Raw genomic sequence first — 20,368 nt, 5'->3', positions numbered from 1 at the left:
TGACCTTAACAGGACCAATGTTCTCTCCTCTTCCTGTCCCTCTAGTTAACCATGTTGGATATGACCTTAACAGGACCAATGTTCTCTCCTCTTCCTGTCCCTCTAGTTAACCATGTTGGATATGACCTTAACAGGACCAATGTTCTCTCCTCTTCCTGTCCCTCTAGTTAACCATGTTGGATATGACCCTAACAGGATCAATGTTCTCTCCTCTTCCTGTCCCTCTAGTTAACCATGTTGGATATGACCTTAACAGGACCAATGTTCTCTCCTGTCCCTCTAGTTAACCATGTTGGATATGACCCTAACAGGATCAATGTTCTCTCCTCTTCCTGTCCCTCTAGTTAACCATGTTGGATATGACCCTAACAGGATCAATGTTCTCTCCTGTCCCTCTAGTTAACCATGTTGGATATGACCCTAACAGGACCAATGTTCTCTCCTCTTCCTGTCCCTCTAGTTAACCATGTTGGATATGACCCTAACAGGACCAATGTTCTCTCCTGTCCCTCTAGTTAACCATGTTGGATATGACCCTAACAGGACCAATGTTCTCTCCTCTTCCTGTCCCTCTAGTTAACCATGTTGGATATGACCCTAACAGGACCAATGTTCTCTCCTGTCCCTCTAGTTAACCATGTTGGATATGACCCTAACAGGACCAATGTTCTCTCCTGTCCCTCTAGTTAACCATGTTGGATATGACCCTAACAGGATCAATGTTCCCTCTTCCTGTCCCTCTAGTTAACCATGTTGGATATGACCCTAACAGGACCAATGTTCTCTCCTCTTCCTGTCCCTCTAGTTAACCATGTTGGATATGACCCTAACAGGACCAATGTTCTCTCCTCTTCCTGTCCCTCTAGTTAACCATGTTGGATATGACCTTAACAGGACCAATGTTCTCTCCTCTTCCTGTCCCTCTAGTTAACCATGTTGGATATGACCCTAACAGGATCAATGTTCTCTCCTCTTCCTGTCCCTCTAGTTAACCATGTTGGATATGACCTTAACAGGACCAATGTTCTCTCCTCTTCCTGTCCCTCTAGTTAACCATGTTGGATATGACCCTAACAGGATCAATGTTCTCTCCTGTCCCTCTAGTTAACCATGTTGGATATGACCCTAACAGGATCAATGTTCTCTCCTGTCCCTCTAGTTAACCATGTTGGATATGACCTTAACAGGACCAATGTTCTCTCCTCTTCCTGTCCCTCTAGTTAACCATGTTGGATATGACCCTAACAGGACCAATGTTCTCTCCTCTTCCTGTCCCTCTAGTTAACCATGTTGGATATGACCCTAACAGGATCAATGTTCTCTCCTGTCCCTCTAGTTAACCATGTTGGATATGACCCTAACAGGATCAATGTTCTCTCCTGTCCCTCTAGTTAACCATGTTGGATATGACCTTAACAGGACCAATGTTCTCTCCTCTTCCTGTCCCTCTAGTTAACCATGTTGGATATGACCTTAACAGGACCAATGTTCTCTCCTGTCCCTCTAGTTAACCATGTTGGATATGACCTTAACAGGACCAAGGTTCTCTCCTCTTCCTGTCCCTCTAGTTAACCATGTTGGATATGACCTTAACAGGACCAATGTTCTCTCCTCTTCCTGTCCCTCTAGTTAACCATGTTGGATATGACCCTAACAGGACCAATGTTCTCTCCTCTTCCTGTCCTTCTAGTTAACCATGTTGGATATGACCTTAACAGGACCAATGTTCTCTCCTGTCCCTCTAGTTAACCATGTTGGATATGACCCTAACAGGACCAATGTTCTCTCCTCTTCCTGTCCCTCTAGTTAACCATGTTGGATATGACCCTAACAGGACCAATGTTCTCTCCTCTTCCTGTCCCTCTAGTTAACCATGTTGGATATGACCTTAACAGGACCAATGTTCTCTCCTCTTCCTGTCCCTCTAGTTAACCATGTTGGATATGACCCTAACAGGATCAATGTTCTCTCCTCTTCCTGTCCCTCTAGTTAACCATGTTGGATATGACCTTAACAGGACCAATGTTCTCTCCTCTTCCTGTCCCTCTAGTTAACCATGTTGGATATGACCCTAACAGGATCAATGTTCTCTCCTGTCTCTCTAGTTAACCATGTTGGATATGACCCTAACAGGATCAATGTTCTCTCCTCTTCCTGTCCCTCTAGTTAACCATGTTGGATATGACCTTAACAGGATCAATGTTCTCTCCTGTCCCTCTAGTTAACCATGTTGGATATGACCCTAACAGGATCAATGTTCTCTCCTGTCCCTCTAGTTAACCATGTTGGATATGACCTTAACAGGACCAATGTTCTCTCCTCTTCCTGTCCCTCTAGTTAACCATGTTGGATATGACCCTAACAGGACCAATGTTCTCTCCTCTTCCTGTCCCTCTAGTTAACCATGTTGGATATGACCCTAACAGGATCAATGTTCTCTCCTCTTCCTGTCCCTCTAGTTAACCATGTTGGATATGACCCTAACAGGACCAATGTTCTCTCCTGTCCCTCTAGTTAACCATGTTGGATATGACCTTAACAGGACCAATGTTCTCTCCTCTTCCTGTCCCTCTAGTTAACCATGTTGGATATGACCTTAACAGGACCAATGTTCTCTCCTCTTCCTGTCCCTCTAGTTAACCATGTTGGATATGACCCTAACAGGACCAATGTTCTCTCCTCTTCCTGTCCCTCTAGTTAACCATGTTGGATATGACCCTAACAGGACCAATGTTCTCTCCTGTCCCTCTAGTTAACCATGTTGGATATGACCCTAACAGGATCAATGTTCTCTCCTGTCCCTCTAGTTAACCATGTTGGATATGACCTTAACAGGACCAATGTTCTCTCCTCTTCCTGTCCCTCTAGTTAACCATGTTGGATATGACCTTAACAGGACCAATGTTCTCTCCTCTTCCTGTCCCTCTAGTTAACCATGTTGGATATGACCCTAACAGGACCAATGTTCTCTCCTCTTCCTGTCCCTCTAGTTAACCATGTTGGATATGACCCTAACAGGACCAATGTTCTCTCCTGTCCCTCTAGTTAACCATGTTGGATATGACCCTAACAGGATCAATGTTCTCTCCTGTCCCTCTAGTTAACCATGTTGGATATGACCTTAACAGGACCAATGTTCTCTCCTCTTCCTGTCCCTCTAGTTAACCATGTTGGATATGACCCTAACAGGACCAATGTTCTCTCCTCTTCCTGTCCCTCTAGTTAACCATGTTGGATATGACCTTAACAGGACCAATGTTCTCTCCTGTCCCTCTAGTTAACCATGTTGGATATGACCCTAACAGGACCAATGTTCTCTCCTCTTCCTGTCCCTCTAGTTAACCATGTTGGATATGACCCTAACAGGACCAATGTTCTCTCCTCTTCCTGTCCCTCTAGTTAACCATGTTGGATATGACCCTAACAGGACCAATGTTCTCTCCTCTTCCTGTCCCTCTAGTTAACCATGTTGGATATGACCCTAACAGGATCAATGTTCTCTCCTCTTCCTGTCCCTCTAGTTAACCATGTTGGATATGACCCTAACAGGACCAATGTTCTCTCCTGTCCCTCTAGTTAACCATGTTGGATATGACCCTAACAGGACCAATGTTCTCTCCTCTTCCTGTCCCTCTAGTTAACCATGTTGGATATGACCCTAACAGGACCAATGTTCTCTCCTCTTCCTGTCCCTCTAGTTAACCATGTTGGATATGACCCTAACAGGACCAATGTTCTCTCCTGTCCCTCTAGTTAACCATGTTGGATATGACCCTAACAGGATCAATGTTCTCTCCTGTCCCTCTAGTTAACCATGTTGGATATGACCTTAACAGGACCAATGTTCTCTCCTCTTCCTGTCCCTCTAGTTAACCATGTTGGATATGACCCTAACAGGACCAATGTTCTCTCCTCTTCCTGTCCCTCTAGTTAACCATGTTGGATATGACCCTAACAGGACCAATGTTCTCTCCTCTTCCTGTCCCTCTAGTTAACCATGTTGGATATGACCCTAACAGGACCAATGTTCTCTCCTCTTCCTGTCCCTCTAGTTAACCATGTTGGATATGACCCTAACAGGATCAATGTTCTCTCCTCTTCCTGTCCCTCTAGTTAACCATGTTGGATATGACCCTAACAGGACCAATGTTCTCTCCTGTCCCTCTAGTTAACCATGTTGGATATGACCCTAACAGGACCAATGTTCTCTCCTCTTCCTGTCCCTCTAGTTAACCATGTTGGATATGACCCTAACAGGACCAATGTTCTCTCCTCTTCCTGTCCCTCTAGTTAACCATGTTGGATATGACCCTAACAGGACCAATGTTCTCTCCTCTTCCTGTCCCTCTAGTTAACCATGTTGGATATGACCCTAACAGGATCAATGTTCTCTCCTGTCCCTCTAGTTAACCATGTTGGATATGACCCTAACAGGACCAATGTTCTCTCCTGTCCCTCTAGTTAACCATGTTGGATATGACCTTAACAGGACCAATGTTCTGTCCTCTTTTCATCCTTTCATGTCCCATTGTCCTCTACTCTTCTATTCCTGTCTTCCTCTTCTTCACTTATTCCCCTTTCTCCTCTTAATACAGCTCTCTTTAAGTTTCTAAATGCACTTCAGGAACCATGTTGTAGCCTGCAGTCACTACTTCCCCATCTTAACACAGCTCTCTTTAAGTTTCTAAATGGATCGTGACTTGGTTCTGTATGTGTCTAGACACTGGCGTTGGCACCATGTACGTTCTCTATGACAGAGGCACTGTTTTAAAATCCTTAAGTCTATTGACGTACCCATCTCCATCTAAGTAACGTAAATAAAAAAAATCTCCATCATAATCTATCTGTTTTAGAGAGTAAATCTCTCTTCCTCTTCTACTCTCCTCCTCCCATCTCATCCTCTGTTCCTCCTTTCCTCTTCACCTCCTCTCTTCCTCTAATACAGTAATAGAACTGTCTCTCTCCTATATGTGCCCAGACACAGGCTATGGCAGCATCTACGTGTCAGACGACAGGGGTACAGTGTACTCTAAGTCTCTGGAGCGTCACCTCTACACCACCACAGGGGGCGACACTGACTTCACCAACGTCACCTCTCTACGAGGGGTCTTCATCACCAGTATACTGGCAGAGGGTAAGGTCTACACACACACCTAAATGCAAGCATAGACACACACACACACCTGCTTTAAATGCCCCAACACTTAGAGCACTCAGACTCCTGTGTCCTCAGTCTACGGTGTATTATATGCCAATTGAGGCCCAGTATGACTTTCCTTAGCTGTTCAGTGTGAATTCAGCTGCATGTCTACAGCAGCTCAGAAAGACCAGTAGAACCATATACACTGGATTATATATACACTCCCCTAACTTTAAGCATCAGCTGTCTGAGCAGCTTACCGATCACTGTACCTGTACACAGCCAATCTGTAAATAGCACACTCAACTACCTCATCCCCATATTGTTATTTATCCTCTTGCTCTTTTGCACCCCAGTATCTCTATTTGCTCATCATCATCATCTGCACATCTATCAGTCCAGTATTAATACTAAATTGTATTTATTTTTGCCTCTGGGGCCTATTTATTGCCTACCTCCCTACTCTTCTACATTTGCACACACTGTATATAAATAGAAAAATCTTTCTTTTCTTTTGTGTTATTGACTGTACGTTTGTTTGTGTAACTCTGTTGTTTTTGGTCGCACTGCTTTGCTTTATCTTGGCCAGGTCGCAGTTGTAAATGAGAACTTGTTCTCAACCGGTTAAATAAAGGTGAAATATTAAAACATGTATTTATATGGACAGTGAAGCTACAACTTTTAGTCTCTTTACGCCAGTATTTGGGATTTGTTTCATATGAGGCGACAGTACAGAATGTTACCTTTTTTATTTTAGGGTATTTTCATGCATATTTGTTTTACTGTTTAGAAATGACAGCACTTTATGTATCTAGTCCCCCCATTTGAAGATGTTATAAGTATATGGACAAATTCACTTGTGTGCATTATAATGTAGTCAAAAATGTAGTATTTGGTCTCATTTTCCTAGCATACAATGACTACATGTGCGCCCAATAGAAATGAATGGTAAATAATGTATTGTGTCAATTTTATTGTAAATAAGAATAAAATATGTTTCTGAACACTTCTACATTTTAAAGTGGATGCTACCATGATTTTAGCGAGAATAATGAGTGAAAGTTACAGGGGTACAGATCATACCCACAAGACATGCTAACCTCTCAGTATTACCAATAATGGGGGAGGATAGCATTATTTTTGGTGGTGTGTGATCCTTGTTCTTACTTTAATACACTATACTATCAGTTAATTTGTCCAAATACTTATTCAAATGGAGGGACAAGATGCACAAAAGATACATAAAGTGCTTTCATTTCTGTACTGTCGCCTCATGAAATATTTGATCGAAAAATCCAAAATGCTGGAGTATAGAGACAAATAATACATAAAAAAATAGCTTCACTGTCCAAATAAATACGTGGGGAGTGTAAATATCTCTTGTTGTATTGTTGTCCAGACGGCTCGGTGCAGTCCGTGGTGTCCTTCGACCAGGGAGGGGAATGGGTGCCCCTGCAGAAGCCTGCCAACACCAAGTGTGACTCCACAGCCAAAGACCCCGACAAGTGCAGTCTCCACATCCACGCAGCGTACAGCACGGCTATGAAGCTGAACGTCCCCATGCTGCCTCTCAGTGAACCAAACGCTGTAGGACTCATCATGGCTCACGGTAAATCGCACACATCACCTTACTCATTCACCTGTTCATGACTGTGTCAATTTGACTAAGGGAAAAAAAACGGCAGGTCGTTGTGCCAGAGTCTGATCAAGCGTTAACACTCGGAGTTCCAGGCTTGACTCGGTCCTCTCCTGACCACTAACCCCTCTGACTCCCGGCGATACAATCTCTGTGATAATACCCTATGTGTTTTGGTCATTTCAGCAGACGCTCTTAATTTTACCCAGGTTGTGGTATCCAATTGGTAGTTAGTCTCGTCGCCGCAACTCCCATACAGGCGACGGTTGAGAGCCGGCCTCCGAAACACGACCCAACTGCACTGCTTCTTCACAATGCCCATAACCCGGAAGCCAGCCGCACCAATATGTCGGAGGAAACACCGTGTACTGCACCCGGCCCACCACAGGAGTCACCAGTGCGTGTTGGGACAAGGGCATCCCTGCCGGCCTAACCCGACAGGGATGCCCTTGTTCCAACGAGGAGAGAGAATGTTAAAAAATCAAAACCAAAAAAAGAAACATTTAGCTTTTCTTGAGAAATAAAGTATGAGTCAGACCACTAAAGAAATGCAAGTACATTTTTTTGTTGTTGTTAATAACAAAAAGAGAGCCTGGACTCGAACCCAGAATCTCTATTGGCACAGTGATGCAGTGCCTTAGACCACTGCGCCACATGGGAGGCCCAGCAGACGCTTTTACCCAGAGCGACTTAGTCAGTGAAAATTCTACTAAGGTAGATAACCACAGTTGCTTTACTTGTAATGACTATCAGCTAAATCGGTGCTAGTAGCAGAAGACAAGTGTTAGAATAATATGGCTTTGACCTCACATTTTAACCTTAAGTCATTAAATTACATTATTTATTAAATAGCGGTACGTATAGTTATTTCTACATTGAAGTAATCAGATGAAGTAAACCTCATTGTAATAATGTCATTATCCATTACTATATATATATATATATATATCATTATCCATTACTATATATATATGTCATTATCCATTACTATATATATGTCATTATCCATTACTATATATATATATGGCATTATCCATTACAATTGTTAGGCGGGCGGAGCAGGTGAACCCAGGTGCAGACTTAGACTAGGAGACAGGGATAAGGTAACTAAGGTATTTGTTGAAAAGCGGGGGGGTAGATGGGGTGCAGGCCAGGGGAAGCTCGGGCGCGTAGCAGGGAACTAGGAACTGAGGCTGGGGCCAGGGGAAGCTCGGGCGGGTAGCAGGGAACTGAGGCTGGGGCCAGGGGAAGCTCGGGCGCGTAGCAGGGAACTAGGAACTGGGGCTGGGTCCAGGGGAAGCTCGGGCGCGTAGCAGGGAACTAGGAACTGAGGCTGGGGCCAGGGGAAGCTCGGGCGGGTAGCAGGGAACTGAGGCTGGGGCCAGGGGAAGCTCGGGCGGGTAGCAGGGAACTAGGAACTGAGGCTGGGGCCAGGGGAAGCTCGGGCGGGTAGTAGGGAGTTTTTCCTTCCAGGTCAAATTGTGCTCTGAAGGTTTCCCATATGTTATTTAAAGGGTCAGTCTGGGATTGGTTCATCTATTTATTTATTTATTTACTTAAAAATATGATATACTGTATAGCCATTGATTCTTGAAGAATATAACTTGTAAATGCCTCATGGGCATAGATGACCTACACCTTGCTGTCACTTTTTACTTGACCTCTGACCCCCTAACCCTCAGGGAGTGTGGGCGATGCCATCTCTGTGATGAAGCCTGACGTATTCGTGTCAGATGACGGAGGTTACACCTGGCTGCAGGCCCTGGAGGGACCTCACCACTATGCCATCCTGGACTCTGGTGGACTGCTGGTGGCTGTGGAACACTCTACTCAGCCCATCAAAGACATCAAGTACGTCTGTGTGTCAAAAGGACTCTGTTCTAAGTAGTGTACTATATAGGAAAAGGAAGGACTCTGTTCTAAGTAGTGTACTATATAGGAAAAGGAAGGACTCTGTTCTAAGTAGTGTACTATATAGGAAAAGGAAGGACTCTGTTCTAAGTAGTGTACTATATAGGAAAAGGAAGGACTCTGTTCTAAGTAGTGTACTATATAGGAAAAGGAAGGACTCTGTTCTAAGTAGTGTACTATATAGGAAAAGGAAGGACTCTGTTCTAAGTAGTGTACTATATAGGAAAAGGAAGGACTCTGTTCTAAGTAGTGTACTATATAGGAAAAGGAAGGACTCTGTTCTAAGTAGTGTACTATATAGGAAAAGGAAGGACTCTGTTCTAAGTAGTGTACTATATAGGAAAAGGAAGGACTCTGTTCTAAGTGGTGTACTATATAGGAAAAGGAAGGACTCTGTTCTAAGTGGTGTACTATATAGGAAAAGGAAGGACTCTGTTCTAAGTAGTGTACTATATAGGAAAAGGAAGGACTCTGTTCTAAGTGGTGTACTATATAGGAAAAGGAAGGACTCTGTTCTAAGTGGTGTACTATATAGGAAAAGGAAGGACTCTGTTCTAAGTAGTGTACTATATAGGAAAAGGAAGGACTCTGTTCTAAGTAGTGTACTATATAGGAAAAGGAAGGACTCTGTTCTAAGTAGTGTACTATATAGGAAAAGGAAGGACTCTGTTCTAAGTAGTGTACTATATAGGAAAAGGAAGGACTCTGTTCTAAGTAGTGTACTATATAGGAAAAGGAAGGACTCTGTTCTAAGTGGTGTACTATATAGGAAAAGGAAGGACTCTGTTCTAAGTAGTGTACTATATAGGAAAAGGAAGGACTCTGTTCTAAGTGGTGTACTATATAGGAAAAGGAAGGACTCTGTTCTAAGTAGTGTACTATATAGGAAAAGGAAGGACTCTGTTCTAAGTAGTGTACTATATAGGAAAAGGAAGGACTCTGTTCTAAGTAGTGTACTATATAGGAAAAGGAAGGACTCTGTTCTAAGTGGTGTACTATATAGGAAAAGGAAGGACTCTGTTCTAAGTAGTGTACTATATAGGAAAAGGAAGGACTCTGTTCTAAGTAGTGTACTATATAGGAAAAGGAAGGACTCTGTTCTAAGTAGTGTACTATATAGGAAAAGGAAGGACTCTGTTCTAAGTGGTGTACTATATAGGAAAAGGAAGGACTCTGTTCTAAGTAGTGTACTATATAGGAAAAGGAAGGACTCTGTTCTAAGTGGTGTACTATATAGGAAAAGGAAGGACTCTGTGTTAAAAGTAGTGAACTATATAGTGAATAGGTCAGGGAGTCATTTCAGAGGGCGAGGCAACGCAGGTAGCCTGGATCCCAGTCTCAGGCTATTCTGCTGTAAGACAAGACTGATATCCAGGCTAGAATGCAGAGGCCTAAAAAAAGATGAAAGAACTGAAACATCTGATAGGACTTCCGTAGAAAATCACATTACGATTTAACACACCCCGTGGCAAATGTTCTGACTTACGGTAATGTGTTCTTTCCTGTCAGGTTTTCCACAGACGAGGGCCAGTGCTGGCACGTTCACCAGTTCACTAGCGATCCCATCCACTTCTCAGGGCTAGCGGCGGAGCCGGGGGCGAGGTCTATGAACGTCAGTGTCTGGGGCTACAGAGACGCTCTGCTCAGTCAGTACTGGGTATCAGTCACCGTCGACTTCAGAGAGCTGCTCACTAGAACCTGTGAGTACCAGGAGATACAACTAAACACTTCACACTACTTAGCCAACCAGAGCTGCACTGTATTGGCCTGGTTATGCATCTGCATAACCAGTCTAAAGGAAACTGATGTAATATAGATGGGACTGACTGGGGTTCAAACCTGGTTCTCTTACACCTCAAAGAGCTGTGTTAGCCTGCTGAGCTAAAGCCTCGTGTCTGTTTCTCAGGTGAGGACCAGGACTACGTGCAGTGGCTGGCACACTCTGATGACATCAGCGACCCTAACGACGGCTGCATGCTGGGTTATAAGGAGAAGTTACTGCGTCTCAGGAAGGCCTCGGTCTGCTGGAATGGACGGGACTATGAGGTCAACAAGCAACCCACCCCCTGCTCCTGCACCCTGGATGACTTCATGTGGTCAGTGGTTCAATTACTTCAACTGTTGTTTGTAAACTGTAAATCCATGAGCATATTGCAGTGGTGTATTGTAAGGGAGAATAGATTAAACTAGACTAGATTAAACTAGATTAGAATAGATTAAACTAGACTAGATTAAACTAGATTAGAATAGATTAAACTAGATTAGACTAGATTAAACTAGATTAGAATAGATTAAACTAGACTAGATTAAACTAGATTAGAATAGATTAAACTAGACTAGATTCAAATATATTAAACTAGATTAGAATAGATTTAATTAGATTCAACTAGATTAGTATAGATAAAACCAGATTAGTATAGATTAGCTTCATTTATTTTGTTCAGGTCAGCACATCAGAAACATACAAACAATTCACAATGTTGTCTGTCCCGGTCTATCCCTCCCTCCCTCCTGTTCTGTCTCTCCCATCCTGTTTGTCTCTGTCCCTGTCTAACCTGTTCCACGCTGCCCCCCTTTTAGTGACTTTGGGTACTATCGTAAAGAGAACAGCTCTGAGTGTGTGGAGCAGCCGGACCTGAAGGGCCACCTTCTGGAGTTCTGTCTGCAAGGCAAGGAGGAGCTGCTGCAGACCAGAGGGTAAGGTTTTAGTCTCTGTTCCAAACTGGGTCTCCTGTGCATAACGAGACCGTGTTAGCCCACTGAGGGAAAGCCTAGGCATTAGCTTGGGGAGCTAACACAAGCCTTCAAAGTCTCAGACAAAGCTACTCATCACACAAGTGTGGCTCACCAAACCACCTCCATGAAGATGCTCTGTTTGTGACCGTGACTGACCACTAAGCATGTCCTCTTGGTCCACAGCTATAGGAAGATCCCCGGGGATAAGTGTGAGGGAGGAACACAGCCGGAGAGAAAAGAGATAGACCTCAGTAAGAGGTGTGTCAGTGATCTGCTGGGACCTCAGGAACTACTGGTTAGTAGAAATATATATGTGTTAGTGAATCTCATTGGTCCTGGTCTACAATGGACCATAATCCATTGGTAGTCTGGTGAGTTTTGACTCCACCCCTAGCAGAAAAGCTGTCATTTACATCCAGTTGAATTGGGTCATAATGACGTTCTATCAACCAGTTTAGCCTGCTGGGGGTGGAGACAAAACTCCCCAGACTACCAAATGGATCTCATTGGTCCTGTTATGCAATGACTGACCAATGCAACATGACTATGGAGGTGATGCTGCATCACTGTCAGTAGTAATGTTAACATGACTTTCTTATTTCTGTACGTCTTACTTTACTCTCTCGCGCTCTCTCTCTCTGTGGATCTCTCCGCTCCTACAGATGGATGGCCATCTGTCCAGCTCTGCACCCATCGTAGTGACTGTTTTAATCATTATGCTGCTCGCAATCGTAGCTGGGGTCCTCATCGTCAAGAAGTATGTCTGCGGTGGCAGGTCAGTAGAGCTGTTTTTATGATTCATTATGTGGTTTTAGATCAGGACAGTAGAGCTGTTTTTATGATTCATTATGTGGTTTTAGATCAGGACAGTAAACTCTTCCAAGGAATGTACTGTATGTCCAGTTGTAGCCAAGTATACATTTGGAAAGTATTCAGACTACTTGACTTTTTCCACATTTTGTTACGTTACAGCCTTATTCTAAAATGGATTAAATAAATAAAATCCTCATCGATCTATACACAAAACCCCATAATGACAAAGTGAAAACAGGTTTTTAGATTTTTTACAAATGTATAAATAATAATACCTTATTTACATAGGTATTCAGACCCTTTGCTACGAGACTCGAAATTGAGCTCAGGTGCATCCTGTTTCCATTGATCATCCTTGAGATGTTTCTACAATTTGATTGGAGTCCACCTGTGGTAAATTCAATTGATTGGACATGATTTGGAAAGGCACACACCGGTCTATATAAGGTCCAACAGTTGACAGTGCATGTCAGAGCAAAAACCAGGTCATGCAGTTCGAAGGAATTGTCCGTAGAGCTCCGAGACTGAATTGTGTTGAGGCACAGATCTGAGGAAGGGTACCAAAACAAGATTATCTGGTCTGATGAAAGCAAGATTGAACTCTTTGGCCTGAATGCCAAGCGTCACACCTGGAGGAAAACTGGCACCATCCCTTTGGTGAAACAAGGTGGTGGCAGCATTATGCTGTGGGGATGTTTTTCAGTGGCAGGGACTGGGAGACTAGTCAGGATCAAGGGAAAGATGAATGGAGCAAAGTACAGAGAGATCCTTGATGAAAACCTGCTCAGAACCTCAGACTGGGGTGAAGGTTCACCTTCCAACAGGACAATGACCCTAAGCACACAGCCAAGACAACGCAGGAGTGGCTTCGGGACAAGTCTCTGAAGGTCCTTAAGTGGCCCAGCCAGAGCCCAGACTTGAACCCGATCATGCATCTCTGGAGACACCTGAAAATAGCTGTGCAGCAACGCTCTCCATCCAACCTGACAGAGCTTGAGAGGCTCTGCAGAGAAGAATGGGAGAAACTCCCCAAATACAGGTGTGCCAAGCTTGTAGCGTCATACCCAAGAAGACTCGAGGCTGTAATTCAACAAAGTACTTAATAAAGGGTCTGAATACTTATGTAAATATGATATTTCAGTTTTGTATTTTTTATACATTTTACAAACATTTCTAAAAACCTTTTTTGCATTGTCATTATGGGGTATTGTGTGTAGATTGATGAAGGGGGGGGCATATTTAATCAATTTTAGAACAAGGCTGTAAAAAGTAAAGGGATACTGTACATCCACAAAGTAGTGCAAAGAGGCTGATCAGTAGTTTGAGAGCTGTAGAGGGCTTCTAATGATCCGAGCCGAGCTATACTAAGCCAGTTAGTTTCTGGCACAACAATCGTGTTTTAAGGGTCTCAGTGTATCTGTGTTTTGATTGGCTCCCCCAGGTTCCTGGTACACAGCTACTCTGTCCTACAGCAGAATGCTGAGGCCCAGGGAGTAGACGAACCCCTAGACAGCAACCACACTCAGGCCAGCAACATGGCCGACTTCCACGACGATTCAGACGAGGTAATGTTACCATAGAAACACTTACACGTCCTTTTTATTTGGTTATTTGTGTGGCCTTAGCACGTATTAAACAGATGCAATATAGGTCAGTACTTAGGTAGGGGGAATGGCTCTTTCCATTGCCTCAGTGTTTTCTCTAGTCCTTTCTGTGAAAAGTCCACTTTCATAGAAATGTTTTTGTTCTCTGTGCTTCTGTAGGATCTTCTGGAGTAACAGGTTGAACATGCAGCTCCCAAGAGGACCTTCTCGTCTCCTGCCTGTCCTTTACAACCCAGAGACTCCTGCAGCTACAAGGGGAATCTCGTCTCCTGCCTGTCCTTTACAACCCAGAGACTCCTGCAGCTACAAGAGGAATCTAGTCTCCTGTCTGTCCTTTACAACCCAGAGACTCCTGCAGCTACAAGGGAATCTAGTCTCCTGTCTGTCCTTTACAACCCAGAGACTCCTGCAGCTACAAGAGGAATCTAGTCTCCTGTCTGTCCTTTACACCCAGAGACTCCTGCAGCTACAAGAGGAATCTAGTCTCTTGTCTGTCCTTTACAACCCAGAGACTCCTGCAGCTACAAGGGGAATCTAGTCTCTTGTCTGTCCTGAGGCTCACAGCTCTACATCGAAGAACACGTTTCTTCTATCTGTACAACCAGAGGCTCGCTGCTGCTGCTCTCTCCTTCGCCTCCTGCTACTTCCTCCTTCCCTCCCTCTAACCCCTGACCTTCCAGCGCCTGGCGGAGAGTTGTTCTAGTGCAGCTCTCATCAGTGAGGTATCCAATGAGGCTTTGTGATCTGAGTGAGACACAGACAGAATTCAGCAGGAGAGCAGTGGTGTTGTGGTGGTTGATAAAAAAACAAACAAACAAAAAAAAACAATTATTCTCCAAGTTCCTTTTCTGTTGGAACGGAATGATGTGATGGTTCCGGACTGCTGGTGAATCTGGAATCATGGAACTGCTGTTTTAGAAGCTGTTTTATGGTCATTGGGAGTTTCTCTTAATATCTACTGTAGCTAGACTCTTCAAACAAGTGAATGTAAACAGCACCATGACATTACGGGTTATTCATGCCTCTCCCATTGCTTGAGACTGGGGATCTTGGGAAATATTACGTATACGTTTCTATTGAAGACATGCCCTTTTTCCCCCTCCCCTGCACTTACATAAAGATTTTTCATTGATGTGATTCGGGGTTGGGACTATGGTAAATAGGTTGCAGTTGGTTACTGTGGCTTGGTAAAATTATTCTACCAAGCCACCCTATTCTTAACTATTTTAACTATTTTGCCTAAATGATAAGATGCAAGTGGAAATATTTATAAGCATTTAAAGTTGGATAGCAATAACATGTTTAGATCCACTGTATCAACACGCTAAGCTTTTATAGCCGGAATCAACCTCCTCTAAAGGGACGAAATCCTAACATGATTAATTTGTACCAAACACAAACATTCACCTCCTAAATCATGCATTGATGTCAATGGTGTGAAAATTAGTTTTTTTATATCTCAAGTTAAGATTTGGCTATATTAGACTTATTCTATTGTTCCATCTAAACATTGTATGCAGTTGTGACTGCCTAAAGCTGTAAAAAAAACGTCTGTTTAGTTTGAGTCAGAGGGGGGAAATGTAGTATAACAAATAGCTATTGGCCTCATGCCTCATTTCTCTATACAAAGTATGCTTATGTTTAATATATTGAGCTAATCCTACACTGGTGAAAGTAGTGTGAAGGATGGACTATAGGAATCTATCGACGTAAACACAGGCGCTAAGAGCACATTTTTAGAAATGTAGTAACTTACAGAGATCTGGACATCTTTGACGAAGCCATTTTGTTAGAAGAAATCGTTTTTTTAAGCTAACAACGTTGCATGAATGTCCAGGCGTTCTGCCACTGGCGTGCCTGTTTTCAGTGTGTAGAACACACCTCTGTCTGTATGTACTGTACGCTCGTATCTGAATATGATGAGCTGATACTACTGAATCACACATTTTATTATGGTCACCACATTACCTGAAAAAATGTCATTGACTTAAGTTTCACCTAGACTAGGGTCATTCTAGCTTCGGAAGCCCATTTGGATCGATGGCCTTAGAATGACCCGTGTCTCCCAACTGGGAGTATACACCTGACAGGCGGTTTCTATTTGTTCCTAATACTATAGTCAGATACAATTTCTTTTTTAGAATAATACATGTCCAGTAGAAGCTAAATTACCAGTTCTTGTAGGCTTGAATGTTGAAAAACAAGACGCTGATAGCTTCCCATTTGAGCTAGGCTACTTTTAAATACTGTGGAGTCACATGTTCTCGCTCGCTCTCTCGCTCTCTCTTTCGCTCTCTCTCTCTCTCAATAGTTTGCTGTTTTAAAACATTTGTTGTGCAATCCTTTCCTCTTCCTATCTCTTCTGGTGTCTTATACGTCCCTTTACATGGTGGACTTTTATTTATTTAGAATGATCTGATTGATTCTGAGTGCAGTAATGTAACTTATTGTGTGGATGGTTATCTAAATCAAATCACATTTTATTGGTCACATACTAGACACTTTACAAGCATTTGTGTATGGGGGTAGGGTGTGTCTAGTAGAGGGGGTAGGGTGTGTCTAGTAGAGGGGGTAGGGTGTGTCTAGTAGAGGGGGTAGGGTGTGTCTAGTAGAGGGGGTAGGGTGTGTCTAGTAGAGGGGGTAGGGTCTGTCCTGTAGGGGGAGTCTGTCTAGTAGGGTCTGTCTAGGAGGGGGGTGGGGGTCTGTCTAGTAGAGGGGGTGGGGTCTGTCTAGTAGAGGGGGTGGGGTCTGTCTAGTAGAGGGGGTGGGGTCTGTCTAGTAGAGGGGGTGGGGTCTGTCTAGTAGAGGGGGTGGGGTCTGTCTAGTAGAGGGGGTGGGGTCTGTCTAGTAGAGGGGGTGGGGTCTGTCTAGTAGAGGGGGTGGGGTCTGTCTAGTAGAGGGGGTGGGGTCTGTCTAGGAGGGGGGTGGGGGTCTGTCTAGGAGGGGGGTGGGGGTCTGTCTAGGAGGGGGGTGGGGGTCTGTCTAGGAGGGGGGTGGGGGTCTGTCTAGTAGAGGGGGTGGGGTCTGTCTAGTAGAGGGGGTGGGGGTCTGTCTAGTAGAGGGGGTGGGGTCTGTGCCTTCCCGGCGAGTGTATGTACTGCCTGTTTAGATGTTTCTAAGTATCAGATCTGTCTGTGTATCCTTACCACACGTTGTCATTGACACCCCATGATTGGCTAACTACAGTAAGAGCAATGTTAATAACAATTCCATTCCAAGAATTCAAACCAATAAGACATTACATGGTGACCTGCAATACCAACTACCCTGTTTTGTAGAATAGTCCTCAGACTTCTTCTCTACCCATAATGCAATGGAAACAACATAACCCAATTTAATTTTACTCCCTGATCATGCAACACAGTTTAATTTGTCCATTGTGAAACAGACAAATGCAATGTTTCATCCAATCTATATTTGGTTTGTACATTACTATACCTACATTTGCACAGGTTGGAAAGAATTAGCGAAATCTCAATTGGCAGAGCCAAGCCAACACGTACTGTAGCTGCTAAAACATGAGGAAGACGCTTGTTCTGAATGATTCATTCATGAAGGTTTTATGTATTGAGATTTGAAAGGTGACATCTATTACATTTTAAAATGGCTGTATAAAGTAATAATACAATGTGAGAAAGTTCTGGAATCGTTACATCTTTGTATCTGCTGTGTAGTTCAATATGAGGTGATTTTGCTTTGGGTTATTGGCTAATAAATCAACTTGTTCCTTTGATAAGTTTTCTGCTCATATATATTGCATAAGAGTAGATTTTATTTTGTTAACGTTCAGAAAAACAACTTGATGATACAAGAATGTAAAATCAAACCTTAACAGATAAATGGTAAATAATGTGGCATTATCAGTCATTGTCATCTTTAAATAAAGTTTGCATATTACTACATTACAGAGAAATCATCAAAATATAAACATCTCAACTTCAGATTCAGGAAGTTTCCCTCAGAAGAAAATAACTATTTTCCATTCTGTACCACAGGCCAGGGCTTTGTAGACTGCATTAGTGCCTCCAGTTCTTCCTCTGATAACGCCGTTCCATCCCATCTCTCCATCTGCTCGTCTTTCTCCTCTTCCTCCTCCTCTCTCTAGAGTTCTCTTGTACTGAGGTGCGTCTGCTGTGCAGGGTGGGTAATGAGGCCGGAGGAGCAGGGCTGTTTCCAATAGTCATGGGTCTAGGGCAATCCTCCCCTCCCTGGGTATCAGACTCTGGCTGGTCAGGAGGACCAAGGCACCGGTGCCACTTCCTTTGGGTGGCATGGCTGGTGTGCTACTGCTGCTGTCCAGAGCCATGCAGCTGCCGCCTACCCTGTCCCACCTCCACCCCCAGGAAGGACCTGCTGCCTACCTTGTCCCCCTGTTCCTCCACCCCCGGGTAAGACCTGCTGCCTACCCTGTTCCTCTATCCCCAGGTAGGGCCTGTTGCCTGTCCCACCTCCAGGTAGGGCCTGTTGCCTCCCCTGTCCCACCTCCAGGTAAGACCTGCTGCCTACCCTGTTCCTCTATCCCCAGGTAGGGCCTGTTGCCTCCCTGTCCTACCTCCAGGTAGGGCCTGTTGCCTCCCCTGTCCCACCTCCAGGTAGGGCCTGTTGCCTCCCCTGTCCCACCTCCAGGTAAGGCCTGCCGCCTACCCGGTTCCTCTATCCCCAGGTAGGGCCTGCCGCCTACCCGGTTCCTCTATCCCCAGGTAGGGCCTACCCCCTACCCTGTTCCTCTATCCCCAGGTAGGGCCTGTCGCCTACCCTGTTCCTCTATCCCCAGGTAGGGCCTGTTGCCTGTCCCACCTCCAGGTAGGGCCTGTTGCCTCCCCTGTCCCACCTCCAGGTAAGACCTGCTGCCTACCCTGTTCCTCTATCCCCAGGTAGGGCCTGTTGCCTCCCTGTCCTACCTCCAGGTAGGGCCTGTTGCCTCCCCTGTCCCACCTCCAGGTAGGGCCTGTTGCCTCCCCTGTCCCACCTCCAGGTAAGGCCTGCCGCCTACCCGGTTCCTCTATCCCCAGGTAGGGCCTGCCGCCTACCCGGTTCCTCTATCCCCAGGTAGGGCCTACCCCCTACCCTGTTCCTCTATCCCCAGGTAGGGCCTGTCGCCTACCCTGTTCCACCTCCAGGTAGGGCCTGCTCTCTCAGCCTGGCCCACATGCTGGAGTCCTGTTTCCCTTTCCTCTCTGGGGTGGGGGTGAACTTGCTCCGGAGGACTCTGAGGAAGATGTCACGATGGAAAGAGAAGCCCTCGGCCATATGGTCAACGGTCCATTCCTCTGGTAGCTTCAGATACCTGGGGTGAGTCATTGGTGTGGTCAGTCGTTGAGGCAAAACATTCACAAAGATGCAGATAGAAATGTAAGAAATAAAGTTAACATGACTCCCTCTTCTACCTGACAGACAATCAAACATGTCATACACATTACATTTCTTTCTGACTATTTAGTAACATTTCACCTGATCTGCTGCATGGTGTCCCAGCTCAGTCTCCTCTCTTCACTAAAAACAGGGAAGGTGACAGTCGGCATTAGGCCTAGAGTGTGTGGAGTGATGACTTGATAAATATGATATTATCTTAGATGCAGTGTGGAACGATCACTGACAGGGTGAAAGTGGCTAGTGTACCATGTAAGCTACCATTGTGGCAGTGCTTTTAACCAGCACATCAACATGTCATTCCGCTACAGTAACAGGTATCCTACATTAGGATAGGCACCCTTCAATAGCCTGGTGGTCCCAGATATCTTTGCATCGCCAACTGTCTCGCGGTGGTTGTCAGAATGGCCACTTAAACAGATGTGGGACCAGGCTATGCCTATGATTCAGTTTTAGGATAGATGTTTCTCAACTGAGCCCAGCCGGGACCTTGTCACCTACATAACCCATATCTTCTTCAAACCTCTCCTCCCTCCCATTGTCTTTGTGGGCCGAGGCCCTGTGTGTCTGCCTGTTTTATCCAGGCATCGCTGCTTGCATGTAGACACTGTGCCAAGCCTGGAGGCTATCAGGGAGACCTGAAGGCTCACCACTGGTTACCAGACACTACTTGAATAAAACTCTAAATCGGGCAGATTTTTTTTAAATATTTTTTTTCTCCCCCTGGTCTTCTATTCAGTCAGATCTAGCTAAAAGGTAACCTAACAGAAATAACCACAATGCAATGGAAAGTAACCTTGGCTAGTATACAGAACCTTTACGCCTTAGCTATCTAGATGCATACTCCTTTCCGCTAACTTACATCCATTTAACATATCACAACGTGTTCAACCACAACCAGGTGTCTAGCTAACATGGATAGACAGAATTAACCATTTTATTCACCCAAATAAGATTCTCCTGCTAGACCAGATATAATTTGCTTAAAAATATCTGGCTATGCCTGCTTATCTCGTGGAAACAATGTGGCACTTCCGCAAACATTCTAGTCGCCAGTCCCAAACACAGCCTACATCTGCACACACTGCCACCTACTGGAGTGGGGTATAAAAATAAGTCTCTACTTGGTCGAAAATACCAGACAACAAACCATTATTT

General features: G+C 44.5%; 1 protein-coding gene and 1 pseudogene across 1 annotated transcript in view; one reads left to right on the top strand and one right to left on the bottom strand.

Moving 5' to 3' along the window:
• LOC139557864 (sortilin-like) overlaps positions 1-14,870 on the top strand; it is a 51,358-nt gene extending 36,488 nt beyond the window's left edge. Inside the window, exons 10-19 of the mRNA XM_071373135.1 lie at positions 4,979-5,134; positions 6,540-6,749; positions 8,459-8,627; positions 10,197-10,387; positions 10,594-10,783; positions 11,268-11,384; positions 11,607-11,718; positions 12,086-12,198; positions 13,678-13,801; positions 14,000-14,870. Of these exons, the coding sequence (XP_071229236.1) occupies positions 4,979-5,134; positions 6,540-6,749; positions 8,459-8,627; positions 10,197-10,387; positions 10,594-10,783; positions 11,268-11,384; positions 11,607-11,718; positions 12,086-12,198; positions 13,678-13,801; positions 14,000-14,014 (1,397 nt within the window). The 3' untranslated portion in view covers positions 14,015-14,870. The remainder of the gene's footprint in view (positions 1-4,978; positions 5,135-6,539; positions 6,750-8,458; positions 8,628-10,196; positions 10,388-10,593; positions 10,784-11,267; positions 11,385-11,606; positions 11,719-12,085; positions 12,199-13,677; positions 13,802-13,999) is intronic.
• A 2,216-nt stretch (positions 14,871-17,086) lies between these two features.
• Positions 17,087-20,311, bottom strand: LOC139556889 (neugrin-like; annotated as a pseudogene).
• Between the last annotated feature and the right edge of the window lie 57 nt (positions 20,312-20,368).

This window comes from Salvelinus alpinus, chromosome 28 (genome assembly GCF_045679555.1).
Source record: "Salvelinus alpinus chromosome 28, SLU_Salpinus.1, whole genome shotgun sequence".
NCBI lineage: Eukaryota > Metazoa > Chordata > Actinopteri > Salmoniformes > Salmonidae > Salvelinus > Salvelinus alpinus.
Note: the sequence above shows the minus strand (reverse complement) of the source record. Positions and strands in the feature narration are given on the sequence as shown.